Raw genomic sequence first — 21601 nt, forward strand, 5'->3', positions numbered from 1 at the left:
TGCAAAGAGCAAATAAGGCCTTGATGCCAGGGGGAGCAGTACTAGGGATCCAAGACTCAAAAGGTTGCTTGGCGAACAACAATTCGATCTGGGCCACATTTTCACTGCATTAGCTCCATAGTGCTAGGGTAAGTGCCTGTGTCTAGCATAGGTTTTGTGGAGAAGTGTGGCTCACTGGTTAGAGCAGGCAGACCCTGAAGCAGAGGTCAGACCCGGGACCAGGGTTCGATTCCCGACGCGGCAGGGTGTTGAGCTCAAATGTCCTCGGACTCGATAATTCTCGCTTCGGTGCCTGACCTAATCATGGGTTCACACTATGCAACTCTGGGCATTAAGCTTGCTTAATCTCCACAACGGCCCCCCGCGGCGGGATGCCTGGCTTTCACCTTGGGGATGCCCTGTAGGGGCTATCTCACAGGGAAAAACCAGGACGGGTTCCCAAGGCAAGCGCGGAGATACCCCTACGGGGGTCGATTCTGGCGCTATATAAGAAATGCAATAATAATAATAATAATACAGGGAGTGTACCAATCCTGTACAAAATACTATGCATAGATTAGTTCAAACCCTTTTACCACTTTGTATGTGTGCTGCACAGTGCGGCACACACGCAAAGTAGGAAAAGAAAGAAGAAATGAACACATTTTTCCTCCTAACGACTCCTTTCAGATGTCGCTAAACTTTGTCTACAATTGTTTTGAGTCAAAGGGCATGAGTGGTTGTATGGGAACGCCCATGTACCACTCATGCAACTCCTCCTTGGCGCAAAGTAACGCAAAGCAATGCTTTGCTCTACTTTGCATTAATTGTAGGCAGTGGCAACCCGTGCAGGTAAGTCGGCGAGTGCAAGATAAGTGGTTTTATTTATTTATTTTCCCAGTTCCATTGTTTGTCACTTCCACAACTTTTGCGCTGGAAAGTAAATTGGTAAAAAAACACATTTAGTGCTGGTTAGAGTCACTTTTGTGATGCTAACCCAGCGTTATGTTTGACAATCTACCCCTTCCACTGTTCACTTGTTTGCTGCAGTCATCCCATCATGTTCTAGTGGAGCGGCCACGTAAAATTGTTGTCCATTTTACTTACAAAACATTAAAATCCTGCCTTATCCTTAATAGTAATTGTATTTCGTGAGGTCGATTTTTTGGTTGCACTCTGTTCCTACAACGATGCTCTTTCCTGGGATAGAAAGTTTGTTTTTAGTAAATGTTTGATCCAAGATCAACAATTCCCAATACCTGCTGGTCCCGGAGGCGATGTTGCAATCTCAGAGGTCATTGGTGGGAAAGAGCTAGTGTCCTGCTGTCAGGATCTGTCACATTGAACCCCCATTGGCAGCCCAGGGCAGATGTTCATATTGCAGCACTGCTAGTGTGCCTGTGCTGATACAGCACATCTGTGTGGAGTTAAAATGTTGAATAACACATGCACATAGGAAAATACTCCCGAAGCAGGTGGCAGACTCCGGATTTTTCTGGCCTAAAACCGTTTTATATATTCTAATCTAAAGAGATTCTGAATTCATGGAGAATGTTCTCATTATATATTGCTCTGGACGACTCACTGCTATAGGGTGCAGTGTGCTGTTGCTTATGCTGTATAATATTTCCCCTCAAATACAGAGGGGCTCGCCACACTTTTCCAGTTTCAGATATGATTGTTTAAAGGCCGTAATTAAGTCCCCCAACACGTTGGGGCAGATTTACAAACCCCTTGCGCCTCATTTACGCCGCCGCTGCGTCACATTTGTGACGCAGCGGCGGTGCAAAAGATGCGCCATGGTGCGGGGAATTTACAACGTGACGCATCTGGGAGATGCGTCACATTGTAAAGCCCTGCGCCAGAAGGAGGCGTTCCTGCACGGGGGAGGGGGGGCGTTCCGGTGCAGGAACACCTCTTAAAAGTGTCTGAGTGAAATCTACAAGATTTCACTCAGTCCCTTTTGTGCCCATGCTGCGTCAAAACCCTATTCAGCAAAGGGGGTGGTGATGAACAGAGTGGCTGAATTAAGCAGACCACTCTTACCCAGTCCAAAGATCAGGGCTTGATCCACCACCGTTATTTATCTCACTGCCCCATCCCAGCTCAGAACCTGGCTATATGCAAATCAGTCTGTCCCTGGCCCAGTGCATCATGGGAACAGGGCAGACTAAACTACCAAGCCAATTCTTGACCAGAAAGTAGACAAGCTACTGGGGACCGGTTTCTGGCATTTCAGCCGTCTTCAGCCCGGCTTGCTTGAATCCTGATGGAGCAGTGAGAAAGGGACTCATGTCTGAGTATACCCTGCCACACCTATAGTGGCCAAAAACGATTCAGCAAAGGGGGTGGTGATGAACAGAGTGTCTGAATTAAGCAGACCACTCTTACCCAGTCCAAAGATCAGGGCTTGATCCATCACCGTTATTTATCTCACTGCCCCATCCCAGCTCAGAACCTGGCTATATGCAAATCAGTCTGTCCCTGGCCCAGTGCATCATGGGAACAGGGCAGACTAAACTACCAAGCCAATTCTTCACCAGAAAGGAGACAAGCTACCGGGGACCGGTTTCTGGCATTTCAGCCGTCTTCGGCCCGGCTTGCTTGAATCCTGATGGAGCAGTGAGAAAGGGACTCATGTCTGAGTATACCCTGCCACACCTATAGTGGCCAAAAACGATTCAGCAAAGGGGGTGGTGATGAACAGAGTGTCTGAATTAAGCAGACCACTCTTACCCAGTCCAAAGATCAGGGCTTGATCCATCACCGTTATTTATCTCACTGCCCCATCCCAGCTCAGAACCTGGCTATATGCAAATCAGTCTGTCCCTGGCCCAGTGCATCATGGGAACAGGGCAGACTAAACTACCAAGCCAATTCTTCACCAGAAAGGAGACAAGCTACCGGGGGCCGGTTTCTGGCATTTCAGCCGTCTTCGGCCCGGCTTGCTTGAATCCTGATGGAGCAGTGAGAAAGGGACTCATGTCTGAGTATACCCTGCCACACCTATAGTGGCCAAAAACGATTCAGCAAAGGGGGTGGTGATGAACAGAGTGTCTGAATTAAGCAGACCACTCTTACCCAGTCCAAAGATCAGGGCTTGATCCATCACCGTTATTTATCTCACTGCCCCATCCCAGCTCAGAACCTGGCTATATGCAAATCAGTCTGTCCCTGGCCCAGTGCATCATGGGAACAGGGCAGACTAAACTACCAAGCCAATTCTTCACCAGAAAGGAGACAAGCTACCGGGGACCGGTTTCTGGCATTTCAGCCGTCTTCGGCCCGGCTTGCTTGAATCCTGATGGAGCAGTGAGAAAGGGACTCATGTCTGAGTATACCCTGCCACACCTATAGTGGCCAAAAACGATTCAGCTAATTAAGCTGTCTAGCGCCAGCGCAGGCATCCTTGTGCCAAGTTGCAAGGGTGCCGGTGCTGCAGGGGCGATTGTTTATGTGCAGGAATGGATACCTTCGTGCACATAAACAGTCTTGAATGGCGATTTGCTCTTTCCATGTGTGCTGCAGAATGCAGCACACATGGAAAGAGCAAAAAACTAGGAGAAATTAGTATCACCATTCTAAGACCAGGTGTTCCCTGGTCTTTGTTTTTGGCCAAAAAAGGTCAAAAAGCAATGATTGTTGCGGCTGAACGCCCACTGCAACACCACTGCATGCCCTTTCACGTCAAGTGAAGCATGACATGGGGCCTTATTTACAAGGCGGCGTTAAGCCACGCGCTGCTTTGTAAATAAGGATAAGGGGATAGATATCCTCACCAGAACGTTGCTACAAGTAACGCTATCCCCTTGTAAATATGCCCCTAATTGTCAGAACAAAGATCCTCCCGTACATCCTTCTGATACTTAGGATGCACTATATGATCATTCACTGAGACTACAGGCACCTTCTTGATTTATCATTAGGTATACATCCTGTGCAGTATCCAACTTCCTTTTTGATAGTTCAAGAGAAACACACCTTTTTGGGTCTGCTGTGGTGGCATGCAACCCTTTCTAACAGATGTTCTGGATGTCACTTCTAAAGACTTTTGGTATGTATACAAAAGTTTATCATGACAATTTGACTTTGCATTATAGTATCTACTGAAATTGATGTGGTGCAAAGACATTGGAAACACAAGTATGTCACTTCTGAATAAAAAGTTTCAGAAGTAGCACCTTTGAAACTACTTTAAACTAATACAAAGAGTGGACAGGGCCGGCTTTTGGGCGTTGCGACTGGTCTAGTGGCACCTGGCGCCGAGCTCCGGGCGAAGTGAGGAGTAGCTGTGTTTAGAAATACCTTTAAAAAGTACTTGCTGCAGAGTTCCTTGTGTGCCCTTCAGTTTTCAGGAAGCAATAAAATCGCCATGATAACTCTGGTGGGGGCATGTGTTAGTTCATGTAGATGGTTGATGGGATCAGAAGATAAAATAGAGGAGATGAGGTATGACTAGGTTGCAGGGTATGACTTTCAAGGAGGTGCAGGGTATAATGAGGTGTGGGCAATTTGCAGAAATACAATAACAGAGGTTGCTCAAACATGCACATAACTTAGGCTGTACACAGAGAAAGGGGGCATGCATAGGATGGGTAGTAAGAAGAGGGTCATTTAAAGAAAAACAAGGAGGTGACATTAAGAAGCTTTAAAATAATGTAAAAGTTTTCATGCAGAGTTTTAGGAACATATAGTAGACTTTTGTGGTTGCATGCAATCTGAGGTTGCAAAACTGTAGAAGAAACATCATCATTTGTGCATGAGATGACACAATAAGAGGTATCTTTGAAAGGTCCTAAAATCAGGTGAACACTCTGCCCGCTGCCAGACTACATCTAGTCTACCGCTTCAGCAAAGACAACTGATTCAACTCAGGTGCTGGAACTGTAAGGTAGTGGCTAGATACAGACACCGGGACATCATGAACTTAAGGCTGCACTTAAAGTAGGCAGTAATCTCTTGATAAAAGCAATGTGAGGGAATACACAAGGTAAGTAATGCAAACATCGAAAAGGATAGTCTGCGAATGCTGGAGGGGATGACTTCTGATGTTTATCCTTAAATATTGTCTCACAGTATTGATTACCAAACCAATGTGGAATCCATTTGGATACTCCTGGTTTAGCATGGCACAGCATAGAGGGGGGGGGGGCAAGGATATCCTTCCAGACAGTGAAAATGTATTGCCTGCATTCCTGTGGCTGGGTGGAGGAACCATACGTAGGAGTGGTGTGGCTCACTGGTTAGAGGCCGCAGACCCGGAAGCAAAGGACAGCCCGGGACCAGGGTTCACTTCCCGACGCGGCAGGGTCGTGAACCAAGGTCAGCGGACTCGATAATTCTCGCCTCGGTGCACTCTCTAACCTGGGATCACACTCTGCAACTCTGGGCATTAGCTTGCCTCATCTCCACAACGGCCCCCCACAAACGCCGGGGATGCCTGGTTTCACCTTGGAGATACCCAGGAAGGAACATCTCACAGGGAAAGGCAGGACGGGTTCCCCAGCGATCTATAGCACCAGGACACCTCCGGGTAGCAGTGCGCTTTACAAGACACACACATTTACATACATACAGAAGTAAGGAGGGAGGCTACCTTTAGAAACTCCAAGAGGCCTTTTGTTTACCAAGGAGACACAGGTTAGTTCCCCTGAGCTCTGTCATCTGGTGGATGGCAGGGGTGAGGGCTGGGGCTACAGTTTCTGTTTTTCAATGAGAAGAAGTTTCAAGGACAGACCTGTCCCTTTTGAGTAGTTGTTTAATCATATATCCATCCCTTTTCTGTCCCTGGTTATTGCTTTAGGAAGATCCCCCACATCATAGTACCCATATTGTCAGTGCCAGTGCTACCTGCTGTGAGAAACATCACTTTACACACAGGCTTTCTCTCTAAGGCAACCTGAGAACAATGCTGGAAAGAAGACCAGCCCAACCCAATGTCCGATTTGCAGAATAATAAATAAGTGTAATGACAAATAAAAAATTAAAAGAATACGTTTTATTTAGGTTTCATCCTACTTGTTCTGCATATCAGTATGTAAAGAAATGTAATAATATAACCAACAAAAACGTTCAAAAACATGCCGTGAGAGTAGTAAAAAAAAAAAAAGCAAACAAAGTCACTGAAAGCTTCATAAAACAGCAGGAAGTGACATAATGCAGCCAGTCCATGAAGAGCTTGTACCAGGTTTAGCTTGTAGCAAGTGCAGGCCACGTATCTCGCCAGGGCCGATCTGTGGGGCATACTACCAAGGGTGACGATAGGCAATTATCGCCGCTTTAGCGGCCGTTTTCGGCCGCTAAGCGGCGATAATTCTATCGCTCTATTAGCAAGCTGTCGCTAACATTAGTTAGCGACAGCTTATAGGCGATAGCGAGCGGTTTGGGGCCCGCTTTGCATGTCAGCGATATTTATCGCTAATGACACGTATCTCGCCAGGGCCGATCTGTGGGGCATACTACCAAGGGTGACGATAGGCAATTATCGCCGCTTTAGCGGCCGTTTTCGGCCGCTAAGCGGCGATAATTCTATCGCTCTATTAGCAAGCTGTCGCTAACATTAGTTAGCGACAGCTTATAGGCGATAGCGAGCGGTTTGGGGCCCGCTTTGCATGTCAGCGATATTTATCGCTAATGACATGCAAAGTGGGGGTACTCAACCTGTTAGCGACTGAAAGCAGTTGATAACATCGCTATCGCCTATTAGCAAGGCAGGCGTAGCGATGGAAATATTTGCGCTAAGCGCGAATATCTCCAAATTCTAACACCTGCCCAGACCAGTTCTTAGCCATGTTATCTAATGGGAGGTGGATAACATGGCTAAGAGCATTTCATCGCTAATGCGTGAATATCAGTGTATTCTCAGCAATATTCACGCATTTCGCCACTATCGCCGGAAAATTTATCGCTTTGGAGATAAAGGTTGCTAATAGCACGTTATCTCAGCGATAAATTCTGGCGATGCTCTAGTAGTTTAGTAGTAGTAAAGTTGAGAAAAATCCCAATTTTAAGACTTTCAGTATTCACAGAAGGCATTTAGGAGTCCAAAAGTTAGGAGTCCTAACTTTAGTACTACTAAATTGAGAAAAATCCTAATTTTAAGACTTTCGGTATTCACAGAATGCATTTAGGAGTCCTAAAGTTAGGAGTCCTAACTTTACTACTACTAAATTGAGAAAAATCCTAACTTTAAGACTATCGGTATTCACAGGAGGCATTTAAGAGTCCTAAAGTTAGGACTCCTAACTTCTGTGAATACCGAAATGAGTACGTGCCTTCTGTGAATACCAAAATGGTAGTAAGTTTAGGATTTTGTCTTAAGTTAGTTCTGTTAATCGGGCCCCAACTGTTTCAATAAAGAATGAACTGCCTACTGTTAAGGTCAGATATGCTTTGTCAGGCGGGGTGAAGTCCACAAGCTCAGCAGAAACATGGCTTCTCTGGAAGAGGTCCTCCTCTCATATTTTCAGCTTCCCACTTACCTGGCATGGACCTCACCCCATTCCGTGCATCCTCAAGCATGGCTGTTACACAGGAGGCAGAGAAGTTTGCCATATGGCTTCCATGTTGTTTTGGTTCTGCTTGGCAGATGTTTTTATTACAAGCAAACCCTCAAAGTGTGGGTTTGTTTTCTAAAAAAACTAAAATAAATGATGCTCTGGGTGGTTTCTCCCAGCACTGGGGTGGAGGAGGTCAGTTGTTTTGTTTACTCTTCTGGACTACCAAGCTTTTCCAGGCAGCCAAAGCGAGGAAAAAATGATGTTATAAGGTTCGCCCTAAATAGAGCAAGTCTCCCAACACACATTGACTGACAGCCTTGGGTTGGACAAGGTACTGCTTAAAGGTTCTGACGGCACACCCAGCTGAGTCTCCTCTTCCAGAAATTTGACATTTGGCTCACTTCTAAACAAGGTGGATAAACCCCAAGGGGCAGATCTACAAGAAAGTGCTGCACGCCCTTTGGCTGCGCCACGCTGCGGCACTTTCAGAGCACAGGAATGCAACATATCTACAATGACATGTCACATTCCTGTGCTCTCCCCTGTGCTGGCGCAGAAACAGCTGCCATGCGCCGGCGCAGGCACCCTTGCACCATGGTGCAAGGATGCCTGCGCCATGGAGAGATTGCTTTTGTGAAGGAAGGGGCACCTTCTTGCACAAAAGCAATCACTGCAGGCATTTTCCTCTTTCAATGCATGCTGTAGAATGCAGCATGCATTAAAAGAGGAAAAACCACTGGTGCGTCACGCAACGTGATGCACCGGCGGCGCATGGGGCTTGTAAATCTGCCCCTAAATTTGGCAAGATGGAGCTCTGCTGGTTTACAAAAAGACTCCTGCTCCTCCAAACTTTAAAGGAGACCATTTTAAATAGTTTATTACTGTAAAAGTTATAAAAATACTACTGAAAGATCATTGTACGTCCTAACTTGAACAAGGGCCATCCCATGTTGGTATACAAGGGCTGGAACCATGCTAGTTTTCGGTATAGGCAGTGTTTGAATGGGTGTAATTTACAAAATGATTGGCTGTTCTGAAATTAATTCTGGCATGAATCATGAGAGCGTTTACACTGCATACAGGTACAAGAAGGTTTGGAGTTAAGGAATATGTGCCTTCTGAAGGAGTTGTGGATGACAAGAAAAAGCCTCACATATTCCATCCCTTATAATCTATCACCCTTTCTGACCTCACTGAGTGGCGGTTCAGCAATTTGCTTCTGTAACTAACTTTTGTAGTATCCTGAAGATATTTTAATAAATATTACATTCTAAGTGCATGTAGTTTATCATATGCCATAAGGCACCTTCTTCAGTGAGGTTTGTGTTGCACTGTGGATGAAGTTTGTCTGAGCTGGTGTGTCTTTAAATTGGCAGAAGGTCTCTGTTAATGACGGGATCTGGAATCTTAGCAGTCATTGGGTGTCTAATGATCAGAGGGGCATATTATCAACAAATAGCAATATTTATCGCTAAGTAGGCTTAGCGGCAATTTTTTTATTGCCGTTCATCACCGGATTTTATCACTGAGATAAAAAGCTATTAGCAACGTTTATCTCAAAAGCGATAAAATTCCCTGCGATAGTGGCAAAACCTGTGAATATCGCTGAGAATACAGCGTTATTCAGGCATTATCGCTAACAGGGTCTTAGCCATTATATCCACCTCCCATTGGATATAATGGCTAAGAACTGGTCTGAGCAGGCGTTAGTTTTTGGAGATATTCGTGCTGAGCGTGAATATTTCCATCGCTATGCCTGTGTTGGTAATATGCGATAGCGATGTTAACGACTGCTTTCAGTCGCTAACAGGTTGGGTACGCCCACTTTGCAAGTCATTAGCGATAAATATTGCTGACATGCAAAGCGGGCCCCAAACCGCTCGCTATCGCCTACAAGGTGTCGCCAACTGCTGTTAGCGACAGCTTGCTAATAGGGTGATAGAATTATCGCCGCTTAGCAGCCGAAAATGGCCACTAAAGCGGAGATAATTTCCTATCGCCCCCCCTTGATAATATGCCCCAGAGATCCTACCTTGAGGGGCAATATGGAAATGGTATATACCAATCATAGGTTTTGTGTCAGTTTCAATTTTTTACTACCAAGTAAATTGGACGTAGGTCATTCAGACGTTCGAAGACTGATAGGCAAGCAAGCTTCAATAACTTTTATTTTGTTGTCTCCAACAGGTGTCTGAAGTTCCCCTTGATCCGGCTTCACCATGAACTCAGTATTGATTCTGCTATGCTTTACTGCGTGCATCGCCCTCACAGTGTGCAACCGTGTCTATGTGCATCCATTCCACTTGTTCGCCTACAACCAGAGCGCGTGTGAGAAGCTCGAGAGGGAGAACCAAACAACCAGGGAGGAGAAAACCTTCATCCCTATCCTGATTGATTCCACAAACACAGCCGAAGAGGAAGGCTTGAGAGACCGATTTACCCTTGAATCACAAAGTCTTGGTCCCAAAGGGCACCAGAGGCTACTCTACTTGACTAAGCTAGTGAATATTCTTGGTTTTCGTTTTTTTGGTGCCTGGAAAGAAATGCACAAATTGGAAACAGTGCTGTTATCTCCTACTAATCTGTATGGGGCCCTGGTCTCATTTTATTTAGGGGCATCCAAGAACACTTCTGACAATCTTCAGGAGTTTTTGGGGTTCCCTACTGGTGGGTCCAATTGCACATCTAAGCTAGATGGCCACATTGTCTTTTCGTCCCTGAAAGCCATGGATAGTCTGCTTTTGTCGAAAGAAGACAACATTGATGCCTCAAAGCTGGCTTTCTTATTTGTCACCCCAGGAATGCACTTGTCCGGAGCCTATGTGTATGACCTGGTTCCATCAGCAGACGCCTTGTTTGTGAGAGCTGTTGGTTTCTCTGAGCCAGCACAAGCAACAGAAAAAATCAATGGCTTCTTCAACGGCAGAATATCCAGAAAAGGTCGTCCACTTTTGACAAGTGTTGATCCGTCTACCACCCTCATGTATGCCAGTTACATGCACTTCAAAGGTAAGAGTGGCAGCCATGAAGTTCAGATGGGTGTTCGGAGGGAGGTACATGGCACGCGCCCCACATTTGTGTTCACTGATAAAGCACCAGGAACTCAGTGAGAATAGAGCTATGTTAAATATCTTTCTGCTTGAGGGCACCATTGCAGCACAAACCAATTGTAACAGTCTTGCTTCTTCTGGAGTAACAAATGCAACACAGAGATGTTGCTTCACTCAGTGTTGGTGAACAGTGGCATTCGCATTGCCAAGTATTGACGCAATATGCTGAGGGTCAAATCCTCTCATAGTGATTTTATTTACAGAGGGAGAAGGGGGGAGAGAAAGACAGAGTGTGAGTGTGTGTGTTTGTGTGTGCACGTATAAGTGGTGAGTGCATGTGTCAATGGCATCCATTTTGACTTTGTTCTCCATGCCCCTACTTAGCTGGTCATGCGGCGACAATATTTGTTGTGAAGCCAGTGTGTGTGTGTGTGTGTGTGATTGTCTGTGTTAACTATCAGCCCAAACATTAATAAATATGTATTGTAATAGAACACAACAGTGGTGAAAATATAAACTTGGGAGCAGGCACAATGCAACAAGTTCACCACAAACAATACAAGCCTAGTAAGAAACTGGTCACAGAGTCTAGAGACAAAGGCCAGAAGTTCAACATTGTCCCCAACCCAACCTCAACAAGCTCGTTGGCAAACTATCAATTTTGGTAAATCCAGGAGCCGGGAACCAGCGCATAATAGAATGCCCAGTCCCTTAATTTATGCCACCAGGTATGTAACCAATTAGAGTTTGACCAGAAAGAGTGAGGGAAGGGAGGGGATAAAGCTTCAGTTTGCCGCTGGCAAAGCCCTTCTCCAAAGGCCTACTCCTTCTCAAAGGTCTACAGCAGCCATATATATGGCGGTGAGGGCAAATTATTACAGCTGCTATATGAAGGGCATTTTTCCACTCCGTAATATCTGTAACTAGACTAGCACCACTGGTATCTCAGATATAAAGACAATAGTGCCTCTCAGGTTTGGGGATCAGAATCTTTTGGGTCACCTCTCTCAATTCTACCCCATTTTAAAGGCTTGAACAGAAAATGATCATTAGGTTGGACCATGTAGTCTTATTTTCTAGACCCCGATCTCAGTTTCAAGGTATACATGTAGATGAGAGAACACACTGCTAAAACTTAAGAGGCACCTGGTCGGTACAAATGGGATACTGACTACTTTAATGTCCTTTTCTGCCCCAGCTATTCTTATCCAAATTGACTCCAAGTGAAAACCTTTTACCGCATTGTGCGTTGTCCGCTTGAGGACATTCAGAGCCTTTGTCAACATTGATTCTCTGTGCGTAAGAGCTTCCCCACCTGCAGTCATCATCCTCGTTTCATCTCCCATAATCCCGAATAATTAAGGGACATAGCTTTAGAGTAATAGTCTCCTCTTTTCTTTGACTGCCTCTGCCAGTTAGTATTTGGGGGGCATAAGGGCATCCTTTGGGGGAGAAATACCCCTTCTGGATCAAACAATGTGGAAATGACTGCCAAAGAGAACTTAGAATCAGTCACTTGGTTTACTTATGTCCGGAGCATCATGTTAATGCTTGACTTTATCTCCACTATCTCACCATGGTGATTCTGAGCTATTCACATTCAGGAAATGTCCCACCTTGCTCTATCAGTTTTACCACTACCATTTTCTATTTTCTACCTAATTTTCCAGCCTCCTGAAATAGATTTTGCTGAGTTCAAGGAAAATGAGACAGATATTGTTCTTTGGGTTTATTGATTTCACCAACAGATACAGCACAGTCTTCCTCGAACAGCTACCTCAGCAACTTCTTCCCCATTCAGGAAATCGACATTCCACTTTCCCTAATCCTCATGGTACCCACATACACAAATGAGTAATGGTTAGATGGACCACTGACTCAACCAATCAGTTGCAGGTTACAACACATCCCCTTCCTTCAGGAATTACAAAAATATGCAAAACCAAAAGAAAAGTCCGACCAAAAATGTTAAAGGAGGAAAAGAGGGATAAAAACAGTGCTTAATCTGAGCCAGTGGTCTCCGTTGCTCGGCACTGGCACTTAATTGTCAGCACAGGCACTTATGACAGTCTGCCACATGGTGGACTGTCGGTCTGATATAGAGTGAGAACAACCGCAGTTATTTACTAAATCAATACACGTTAAAATTTACTATAACCTGATGTCCAAGCCATCCTTATAGCTTGGGGGGCATGGAATAGTCGGAATTGGTATACACTTAAAATATCGAGTTTTTAATATCGATTTGCATTAATATTGATTAAAAAATATAGAATGGACACAATATCGACTGGACAGAATATAGACTACAAAAATATCGAATAGGATAGCATTAATATCGAATCAAAAATATAGAATGGACATAATATCGAATGGACAGAATATAGACAACAAAAATATAGAATGGACAGAATATAGACAACAAAAATATAGAATGGACAAAATATAGACTACAAAAATATCGAATTTGAGGTAAGTAAGTTAATATCAATTTTTAAAGTGTTTTTTATGTTAGTATATGTTTGAAAAGTGTATATTTATTTTATTATTTATATTAATTTTTTTCATGGTATTTAATTTTTGCGTAATATAATTCTGTAGCGGGTTGTGGGTTTATAGGGGAATAGGGTGGGAAGTAATTTAATTATAATTAATTAAATATGTCAATTTATTTATTGGTATTTAATTTAAATTGATTGTTAATTAATTATTGTTAATTAATTAAACTATAATTGGTAATTGATTTTAATTAATTGATTAATTGATAATTATGTTAATTTTAGTAATTTATTTTCTGTAGCGGGTTGTGGGTTTATAGGGGAATAGGGTGGGAGGTAATTTAATTATAATTAATTAAATATGCTAATTTATTCATTAGTATTTATTTTGAATTAATAGTTAATTAATTATTAATTGGTAATTAATTAAAATATAATGGGTAATTAATTTCAATTAATTTATTAATTGATAATTATGTTAATTTTATTAATTTATTTTCTGTAGTGGGTTGTGGGGTTATAGGTGAATAAGGTGGGAAATAATGTAATTGTAAGTAATTCAATTTTTAAATTCTTTTTTTTTCTAATTTGTAATTACTTTTTAATTGTTAATTAATTTATTGTTAATTGGTAAATAATTTGTATTAGTAGGTAATTATTTTTAATAATTAATTCTTATTTGTATTTTGAATTGATTAATCAATATATTATATAAAAGTGTTAATTATTATAATTAATTTGTAATTGGTATTAATATTTATGTTATTTTTATTTATATATGAAGTATTTACTTTCCCTACTGTTGCACTCACTGGAGTAGGAATAGTAGTTTTTACCCTCCTGCTATCCAACGCTTTCCCTACTGTTGCACTCTCTGGAGTGGGGATAGTAATTTTTACCCCTACACTATCCAACACTTTCCCTACTGTTGCACTCTCTGGAGTGGGAATAGTAATTTTTACCCTCCCTCTATCCAACGCTTTCCCTACTGTTGCACTCACTGGAGTGGGAATAGTAATTTTTACTGCTACACTATCCAATGTTTTTTCTACTGTTGCAGTCACTGGAGTGGTAATAGTAAATTTAACCCTCTCACTATCCTATGGTAGATATATTGTATATTTTTTATTAATACTATATATATACATATATATATATATTCACTTTCACCACACGCTCACAAACGTGTAAATGCACTCGATTTCCAGCCAATTATCAGCAATAATTTAAGCCATCCAGCAAAGTTCGTTAATGTATTCTTTATTCCAGCATGGAACCCAGTTCATAGGGGGTTTAGTTCTATGAACTGGGTTCCATGCTGGAATAAAGAATACATTAACGAACTTTGCTGGATGGCTTAAATTATTGCTGATAATTGGCTGGAAATCGAGTGCATTTACACGTTTGTGAGCGTGTGGTGAAAGTGAATACGAACAGGGTGCCTTTGACCCTGGTTTGCACCGCAGTCCGAGGGTCCCGGTTAATTCAAAGGATGTGAACTGGTATATATATATATATATATATATGTATGTATGTATGTATGTATATATATATATATATATATATATATATATATATATATATATATATATATATATATATTACCTACTGGCTATCGCCAGTAGGTATATATAGTTAGGATTAATTCCCTATGGGATTTTTGAAAATTCTATGTCTAATAACTTTGGCGTTTGTGGACGGAATCAGCTGAAATTTTCAGGAAAATGGCACATTTTGTTTCTGAGCAGCCCCTGAAAATTTGGTGGGGTTTCGTCAAGGGGGGGCTGAGAAAAAAGGGTGGTCCCAAAACGCGTTTTTTACATTGAGTTTTCCATAGGGCGGTTGGACTCACTTTTAGCTCGAACGGCTGAATGGATTTGCACGAAACTTGGCAAAATTGTAGGGACTGTTAGCCCGATGTGCCTTTGCTAGGTCTCAATATATGTGCTTCAGTGGATTTTGAGAAATTAACGTTTAAATCAAGATATATATCTGTAACAGCGCTCCAGGCAGCGATCCGGTCCGCTTACTTTTCGCGTTTCGGAACTTTGCGCGCAGAAAGCTGATTGGCTCTCCGGTGTCTGTCAACATTCTTAACAGTCCGGAGCGGCCGCCATCTTGTCTCTCGGTAGGATCGAGAGAGAAGAAGAGGTGAAAAACGAAGGGGGAATTTAATGAAAGGGGGCAAGGTATCCCCCTCTTGACCCCCTAGGAATGTTGTTGGGGTTATTAAAGGGTCCCGTGGGGAAAAGAAAAAAAAAATGATTTTTCACGGTAGAAGCGCTTCACGGGCCGCGAACTGGGCCGCAAACTGGTAGCAAAACGGGAATTCGCCATTTTGTGCTTCGTTAATTAAATTACTAGGTATAAGGGGGTGCGGGAGACGTATCCTAATCCCCTATGTTTCCTGAGGGTGGCTGAGGAGGCTGATATATGTTGATACATCTCTTCCAGCGGCTGTGCGTGAGCTTTTTTTTTTTTTGCTGCGTGACAGTCCGGAGCGGCCGCCATCTTGTCTCTCGGTAGGATCGAGAGAGAAGAAGAGGTGAAAAACGAAGGGGGAATTTAATGAAAGGGGGCAAGGTATCCCCCTCTTGACCCCCTAGGAATGTTGTTGGGGTTATTAAAGGGTCCTGTGGGGAAAAGAAAAAAAAAATGATTTTTCACGGTAGAAGCGCTTCACGGGCCGCGAACTGGGCCGCAAACTGGTAGCGAAACGGGAATTCGCCATTTTGTGCTTCGTTAATTAAATTACTAGGTATAAGGGGGTGCGGGAGACGTATCCTAATCCCCTATGTTTCCTGAGGGTGGCTGAGGAGGCTGATATATGTTGATACATCTCTTCCAGCGGCTGCGCCATCTTGCCTTTTTTCCAATGCCACAATTTTGTCGTGCACGGCAGCCATTTTAGATGCCAGGCTGGTCCCAGGCTATCACCTACCCCTGCGGATGTAGTTTATGGCCCCAGCTGTAGAGAATTCAGACATGCCAACCCTCCCGATTCAGGCGTGTGACTACTGATTTCAGTGCTAGTCTCCCGCCTCCCGATTTCTGCAAGCAAAAACCCGGGGGCATATTACGAACAACTAGCGATAATTTTTGTCTCTAACTTGTTTAGAGACAAAAATTATCGCCGCACATCGGCGATTTTTATCGCAGATAAACCTTGCTATTATCGCAGAAAAGTCAGCGATATTCATGTATTATCGAGCAAATGCTCTTAGCCATGTTATCCACCTCCCATTGGATAACATGGCTAAGAACTGCTCAGGGCAGGTGTTAGATTTTGGAGATATTCGCGCTTAGCGCGAATATCTCCAAAAGTTGGTAATAGGAGAAAGCGATGTTAGGGACTGTTTCCAGTCGCTAACATCTTGGCACGCCACTTTGCATGTTATTAGTGATAAGTATCACTGACATGCAAAGCGGGGCCCAAGATGGTCGCTATCTCCTTTTAGCTGTCACTAACTGGTGTTAGCGACAGCTTGGTAATAGGGAGATAATTTTATCTCCGCTTTCATGGCTTTTAAAGCCAAAAAAGCGGAGATAAACCCCCTTGATAATATGCCCCACGATTCCTTGGGGGTTTCAGCTGACAGGGCTTGGTATTGTGTTACATGGTAATTTTTCCAGGAAACGTCAGAGGGTCGATGCAGGGGTTCTAGAAGAGGTGATAAACCATTTAAGCCTCATGAACAAGCGCATGGTCTTTTAAAGATTTGTGAAGTACTCGGGGCGGCGGTGTGTGTGTGCCCTCTTTCAGGAGCGGGCGGGGGGGCACTGCCAGCAACTTGCCAGGTCAGGTAGTGTTCAACACGTGCATCACCCTTTCTCTGCCTGCTATTGCGCTCCATGCTTCGGAAAGGTAAGAAAAAGAACGTGCATTTGAGTTTGAAATGTCCGATCCTGCAGCAGCACACTTCCAAAGCCCACACATGACAATAACCCGATTCAAGGCCCTATTCACCCGTTTTTAAAAAAATAGATAACACTCCAACAAAGTAAGATTATAAAACTTTATTAACTTTTAACTATAATGAACGGAACAAAAACTAAAAACATTTAAACATTTTTCAACTCAAAAAGCAACAATGGTTAGAAGCTGTCTTTTGTGCGAATAGTCCCAAGGCAGCACAACGTGCAGAGTTCTGGACGGCACCCAGGTGATGTCGCCTGGGTGCCGCACTGGTTTTGGGATCCTACAATGCAGCACAGAAAAACAGCGTGGGGCGTCCCGGGTGGTGCGGGGGGAGGCCTCGTCAGTAGCGGTCTGTTGTGCGAATAGTCCCAAGGCAGCAGAACGCGTTGAGATGTTGATGGGACTGTGTCCAGTGTCCCATGGCTGACACAACATGTACGACAGGCACCCAGGTGATGTCCAGTAAACTGCCGCACTGGTTTTGGTATCCTACAATGTTGCTCCGAAAATTGGCGTGCGGCGGCCCGGTGGGGGGGGGGCCGTGGGGTAGGCGGCGTGAACGGGCCTCCCCAGGTGGCGGCCATCTAGCTGAGTTGCGCCCGCTCTTGCGGCTACAGCGTCTCGCTCACCATGTTGTTGAGTTGCTCCCACTCTTGCAGTGCAGCGATAGGCGGCTGCCACATGGCTCTTAAAATGGCGGACGGCTCCTCGGTTTTGGGCCTGGTCCACTGAAATGGCCCTGGGACACCTTGGAACTCGGACGCTTGCCTGCTAGGGCTTGGGCTCCATTCTCGAAAAGCGTCCCCTCAGCCGTGAAGATTCTACAAAAGTCTTGGGGGCCCCCGACTCCCGCAGGCTTCCGGTGGGGAGCGGCTGCCATGATTGCTCGCGGAATGACCACGACGGAGCCACGAGATGGTGGTGCTCTCATGCTGACGCCAGCTTCAGTCTGAATGATCCAGAAACAAGGTGGGGCTTTCATCGTTTGGGAAAAAAAAAATGTTCTAAACCAATGAAAAGTGTTATTTTTAGGTCATATGACCAAGACTTCCATCTTTAGGAAACCAAAAGTAAAATGAACCAATGAAAAGTTTTATAAACAAGTCACATGACCTGTTATGCGGCATAGGGCTACAAAAAGCGTAGAAAATCCGTTGGCACGTGAGGCGGCGTCAGTAGCGGACCGATGTGCGAATAGGCCGAAGGCAGCACAACGTGCCGAGATCCGGATGGCACCGAGGTGGTGTCCAGCAAATTGCCGCACTGGTGTGGCCATCCTACAATGCTGCGCCGAAAGACGGCGTGTCCAGCTGAGTTGCGGTCACTGTTGCGGTACAGTGACTCGAACGCGCCGAGATCCGGATGGCACCGAGGTGGTGTCCAGCAAATTGCCGCACTGGTGTGGCCATCCTACAATGCTGCGCCGAAAGACGGCGTGTCCAGCTGAGTTGCGGTCACTGTTGCGGTACAGTGACTCGAACGCGCCGAGATCCGGATGGCACCGAGGTGGTGTCCAGCAAATTGCCGCACTGGTGTGGCCATCCTACAATGCTGCGCCGAAAGATGGCGTGTCCAGCTGAGTTGCGGTCACTCTTGCGGTACAGTGAGTCGAACGCGCCGAGATCTGGATGGCCCCGATGTTGTGTCCAGCAAGTTGCCGCACTGGTGTGGCCATCCTACAATGCTGCGCCGAAAGTCGGCGTGGGGTGCCCCGTTGGCTTATGAGGTGATGTCAGTAGTGGACCGATGTGTGAATAGGTCGGAACCAGCACAAGGCGCCAAGATCCGAATGGCAAGTCCTGGATGTTGAGTGCCTCAGTTGAGAGTTCTGAGCAGTGCTTGTAAGACTGTCTGAAGCTTATTTGCACCTGCTGCAGCTTCACTATTGCCCTGGTGTGGCCAAAGGTCGCACATGACATAGGCGGCCGGCTCCCGAGGTCCGGCGGAACTTTTTTCCTTTTCCTTTCTGCTTCTTTTCCTACAATCCGTTTCATCTGAAGACACGACCAGGTCCCTGAATGTGTGCAGGGGGACGCTATTGATTGAATGAAAATGACGGCTTGACACAAAGCTGACTCAAGCGTTACTGTTGATGCTATACAGACAAAAATTGGTTTTCAGTTTGTACATTTTTCAGGTTTTTTTTTTCCATCCAAGTCTGATTGAGAGTTTGTAGAAAAATGGCTTCAGATTTTCCACATACTACTCTTCAACATTCTTCCTAAATGTAACAATGTGAAACTCACTAGGAGAACGGCTGTTTCTGTTTCCTTTCAAAATGCTGCCAACAATATTTTCTGAATGGAAGACACCATCTTGTAGCATAAAGGGCCGGAAGGGGTTCTGGTCTGGCCGATGGTTGGTGGAGACATTTTGACTATATCTTGGACCTGCCCGGCCTCGCCCAAAATGGCGCCGGTATAAATGGGACTCGTAACTCCTTGCCCGCAAATGTATATCTAGAAAATGTTATTGTAAGTGGCCCTGTCGTATTTTAATTACAAAATGTACGTCCACCGATTCCGCAACTGTTAGACACCTTTGTTCTTGCAACCTAATGGCCCGCTCGTTACGTTCTTCTACAGTGTAAATGTCTCCTCATCATATACGATTTCAGTTTGCTCCGTGGCCGGCCCACGTGGTTATAGGCCCGTATTTGTATACTGACATTTTCACAATAAAGGTTTTTAAAACAAAACACGGTAGTAGTATTTACATTGGTAAAGTTTTTACTTTTAGTCACTGTTTTCGAATCAGTAAAAGGCAAGTGAAATAAAGCAGTCCAATTACATGACGGATAAAAGGTATAATATGTAGGAACGCAGTAAAGATAAATGGTCAAGGGCAGTTGTGTTTTTCATGTCTGCAACATAAAGTGATCGATAAGAATCTGATAATCAGGCGTATCGGCGACTAAGACAGCAGGCCGAATCTCTTTTACTCAACGGCTCCGTCATGGAAGGAAGAAACGCCCTTTTTCTCGAAAAAGGAATATATTTTACTTGCAAGACAGTTGTAAATTTTCCGGGAAAGTACATTAGCCTGGAATATTATAACATATGTTTGAAAAAAAAATATTGTTCGAAAACAATAAAAAGCGTAATTTTTAGGTCATATGATCAAGCTTTTCATCATTAAATTAACAAAAGTAAAATGAACCAATGAAAAGTTTTATTAACAAGTCACATGACCTGTTATGCTTACGTTACGCGCTGCGCGCCGCGCCTCGGATCACTTCCGGGTGCGCTAACGCGGCGTGTCATATAACGCATTACGCGACAACGTAGGTCAAGAATATAGTCAAAATGTCTCCACCAACCAGCGTTCGGAACACAACCCCTTTCAGCAGTCCAAAAAGTTCTGTTAAATGACAACAGAGGGGACAGGCAACAAGAACCATCAGTCAAAGAGGGGAGGGCAAGTTCTTCTCTTCCGGGTCATGTTGGGGCGCTACCGGAACTGATCGAATTGGTAGTCTACAGTGTTTCTGGATGTTTCAGACTAAAGCTGGCGTCAGCATGAGACCACTACCATCTCGTAGCTCCGTCGTGGCCATTCCACGAGCAATCATGGCAGCCGCTCCCCACCAGAAGCCTGCGGGAGTCGGAGGCCCCCAAGACTTTTGTAGAATCTTCACGGCTGAGGGGACGCTTTTCGAGAATGGGACCCAAGCCCTATCAGGGAAGCGTCCGAGTTCAAAGGTGTCCCAGGGCCATTTTAGTGGACCAGGCCCAAAACCGAAGAGCCGGCCGCCATTTTGAGAGTCCTGTGGCAGCCGCCTATCGCTGCACCGCAAGAGCGGGAGCAACTCAACTACATGATGAGCGAGACGCTGTAGTCGCAAGAGCGGGCGGTAAACAGCTGAATGGCGGAAGAGGCACAGTGTAGCAAAAGCGGGCGGAATGGCAACTGAAACGGTAAAGGGGCGCCCCACTACAGCGTGTCTTCAGGTCAAACGGATTGTGGGACAAGGTTCAGAATTGAAGAGTCATCAAAAGGCAAAAAGTTCTGCCGGACCCCGGGAGCCGGCCGCCTATGTCGGGGGCGATCTCAGGCTACACCAGTGCTATAAGACTTGGGGAGGGTGTCGGAGCCAAGCGTCTTCTCCGAGTCCATGGCCATCACACCGCCCCTCAGGGGCCTCCGTCAAGCTGTTTAGGAAGGTAACATATCACATTGTTTTCTAATGCAGTCAGGTCCACAAACGACACTCACTTACTTTGAGAATAGTGAAGCTGCAGTAGGTGGAAATAAGCTTCAGACAGTGTTACAAGCACTGCTCAGAACTCTTAACTATGGCACCCAACATCCAGAACTTATGCCATTTGAGAATGGCAGTGACATCGAAGCAACTCAGGGACCAAAACCATTAACGTACTTTCACGTATGAAAATCTTACTTGGGGAGGGGGCAGGAGCGAAGCGCCCCCTCCCAGTCAGCGCCACCACACCGTATGTTGAAAATTTGAAGCCATCGTTCCACAAAGTCAACCAAACTTGGATTGAAAAATCTAGAAAAATGTACAAACTGAAAACCAGTTTTGGTCTGCATAGCATCAGTAGCAACGCTTGAGTCAGCTTTGTGTCAAGCCGCCATTTTGATTCAACAAAGCACAGGCATTGAAAAAGGCTCAAACTCAGAACTCTGAACTATGGC

At 44.7% G+C, this 21601-nt stretch overlaps 1 protein-coding gene across 1 annotated transcript in view; it reads left to right on the plus strand.

The window, feature by feature from the left end:
* AGT (angiotensinogen) overlaps positions 1-21601 on the plus strand; it is a 101377-nt gene that overhangs the window by 19019 nt on the left and 60757 nt on the right. Inside the window, exon 2 of the mRNA XM_086927349.1 lies at positions 9666-10487. Within this exon, the coding sequence (XP_086783475.1) occupies positions 9698-10487 (790 nt within the window). The 5' untranslated portion in view covers positions 9666-9697. The remainder of the gene's footprint in view (positions 1-9665; positions 10488-21601) is intronic.

The sequence above is a fragment of the Lissotriton vulgaris genome, chromosome 6, assembly GCF_964263255.1.
Source record: "Lissotriton vulgaris chromosome 6, aLisVul1.2, whole genome shotgun sequence".
NCBI classification, from domain to species: Eukaryota; Metazoa; Chordata; class Amphibia; order Caudata; family Salamandridae; genus Lissotriton; species Lissotriton vulgaris.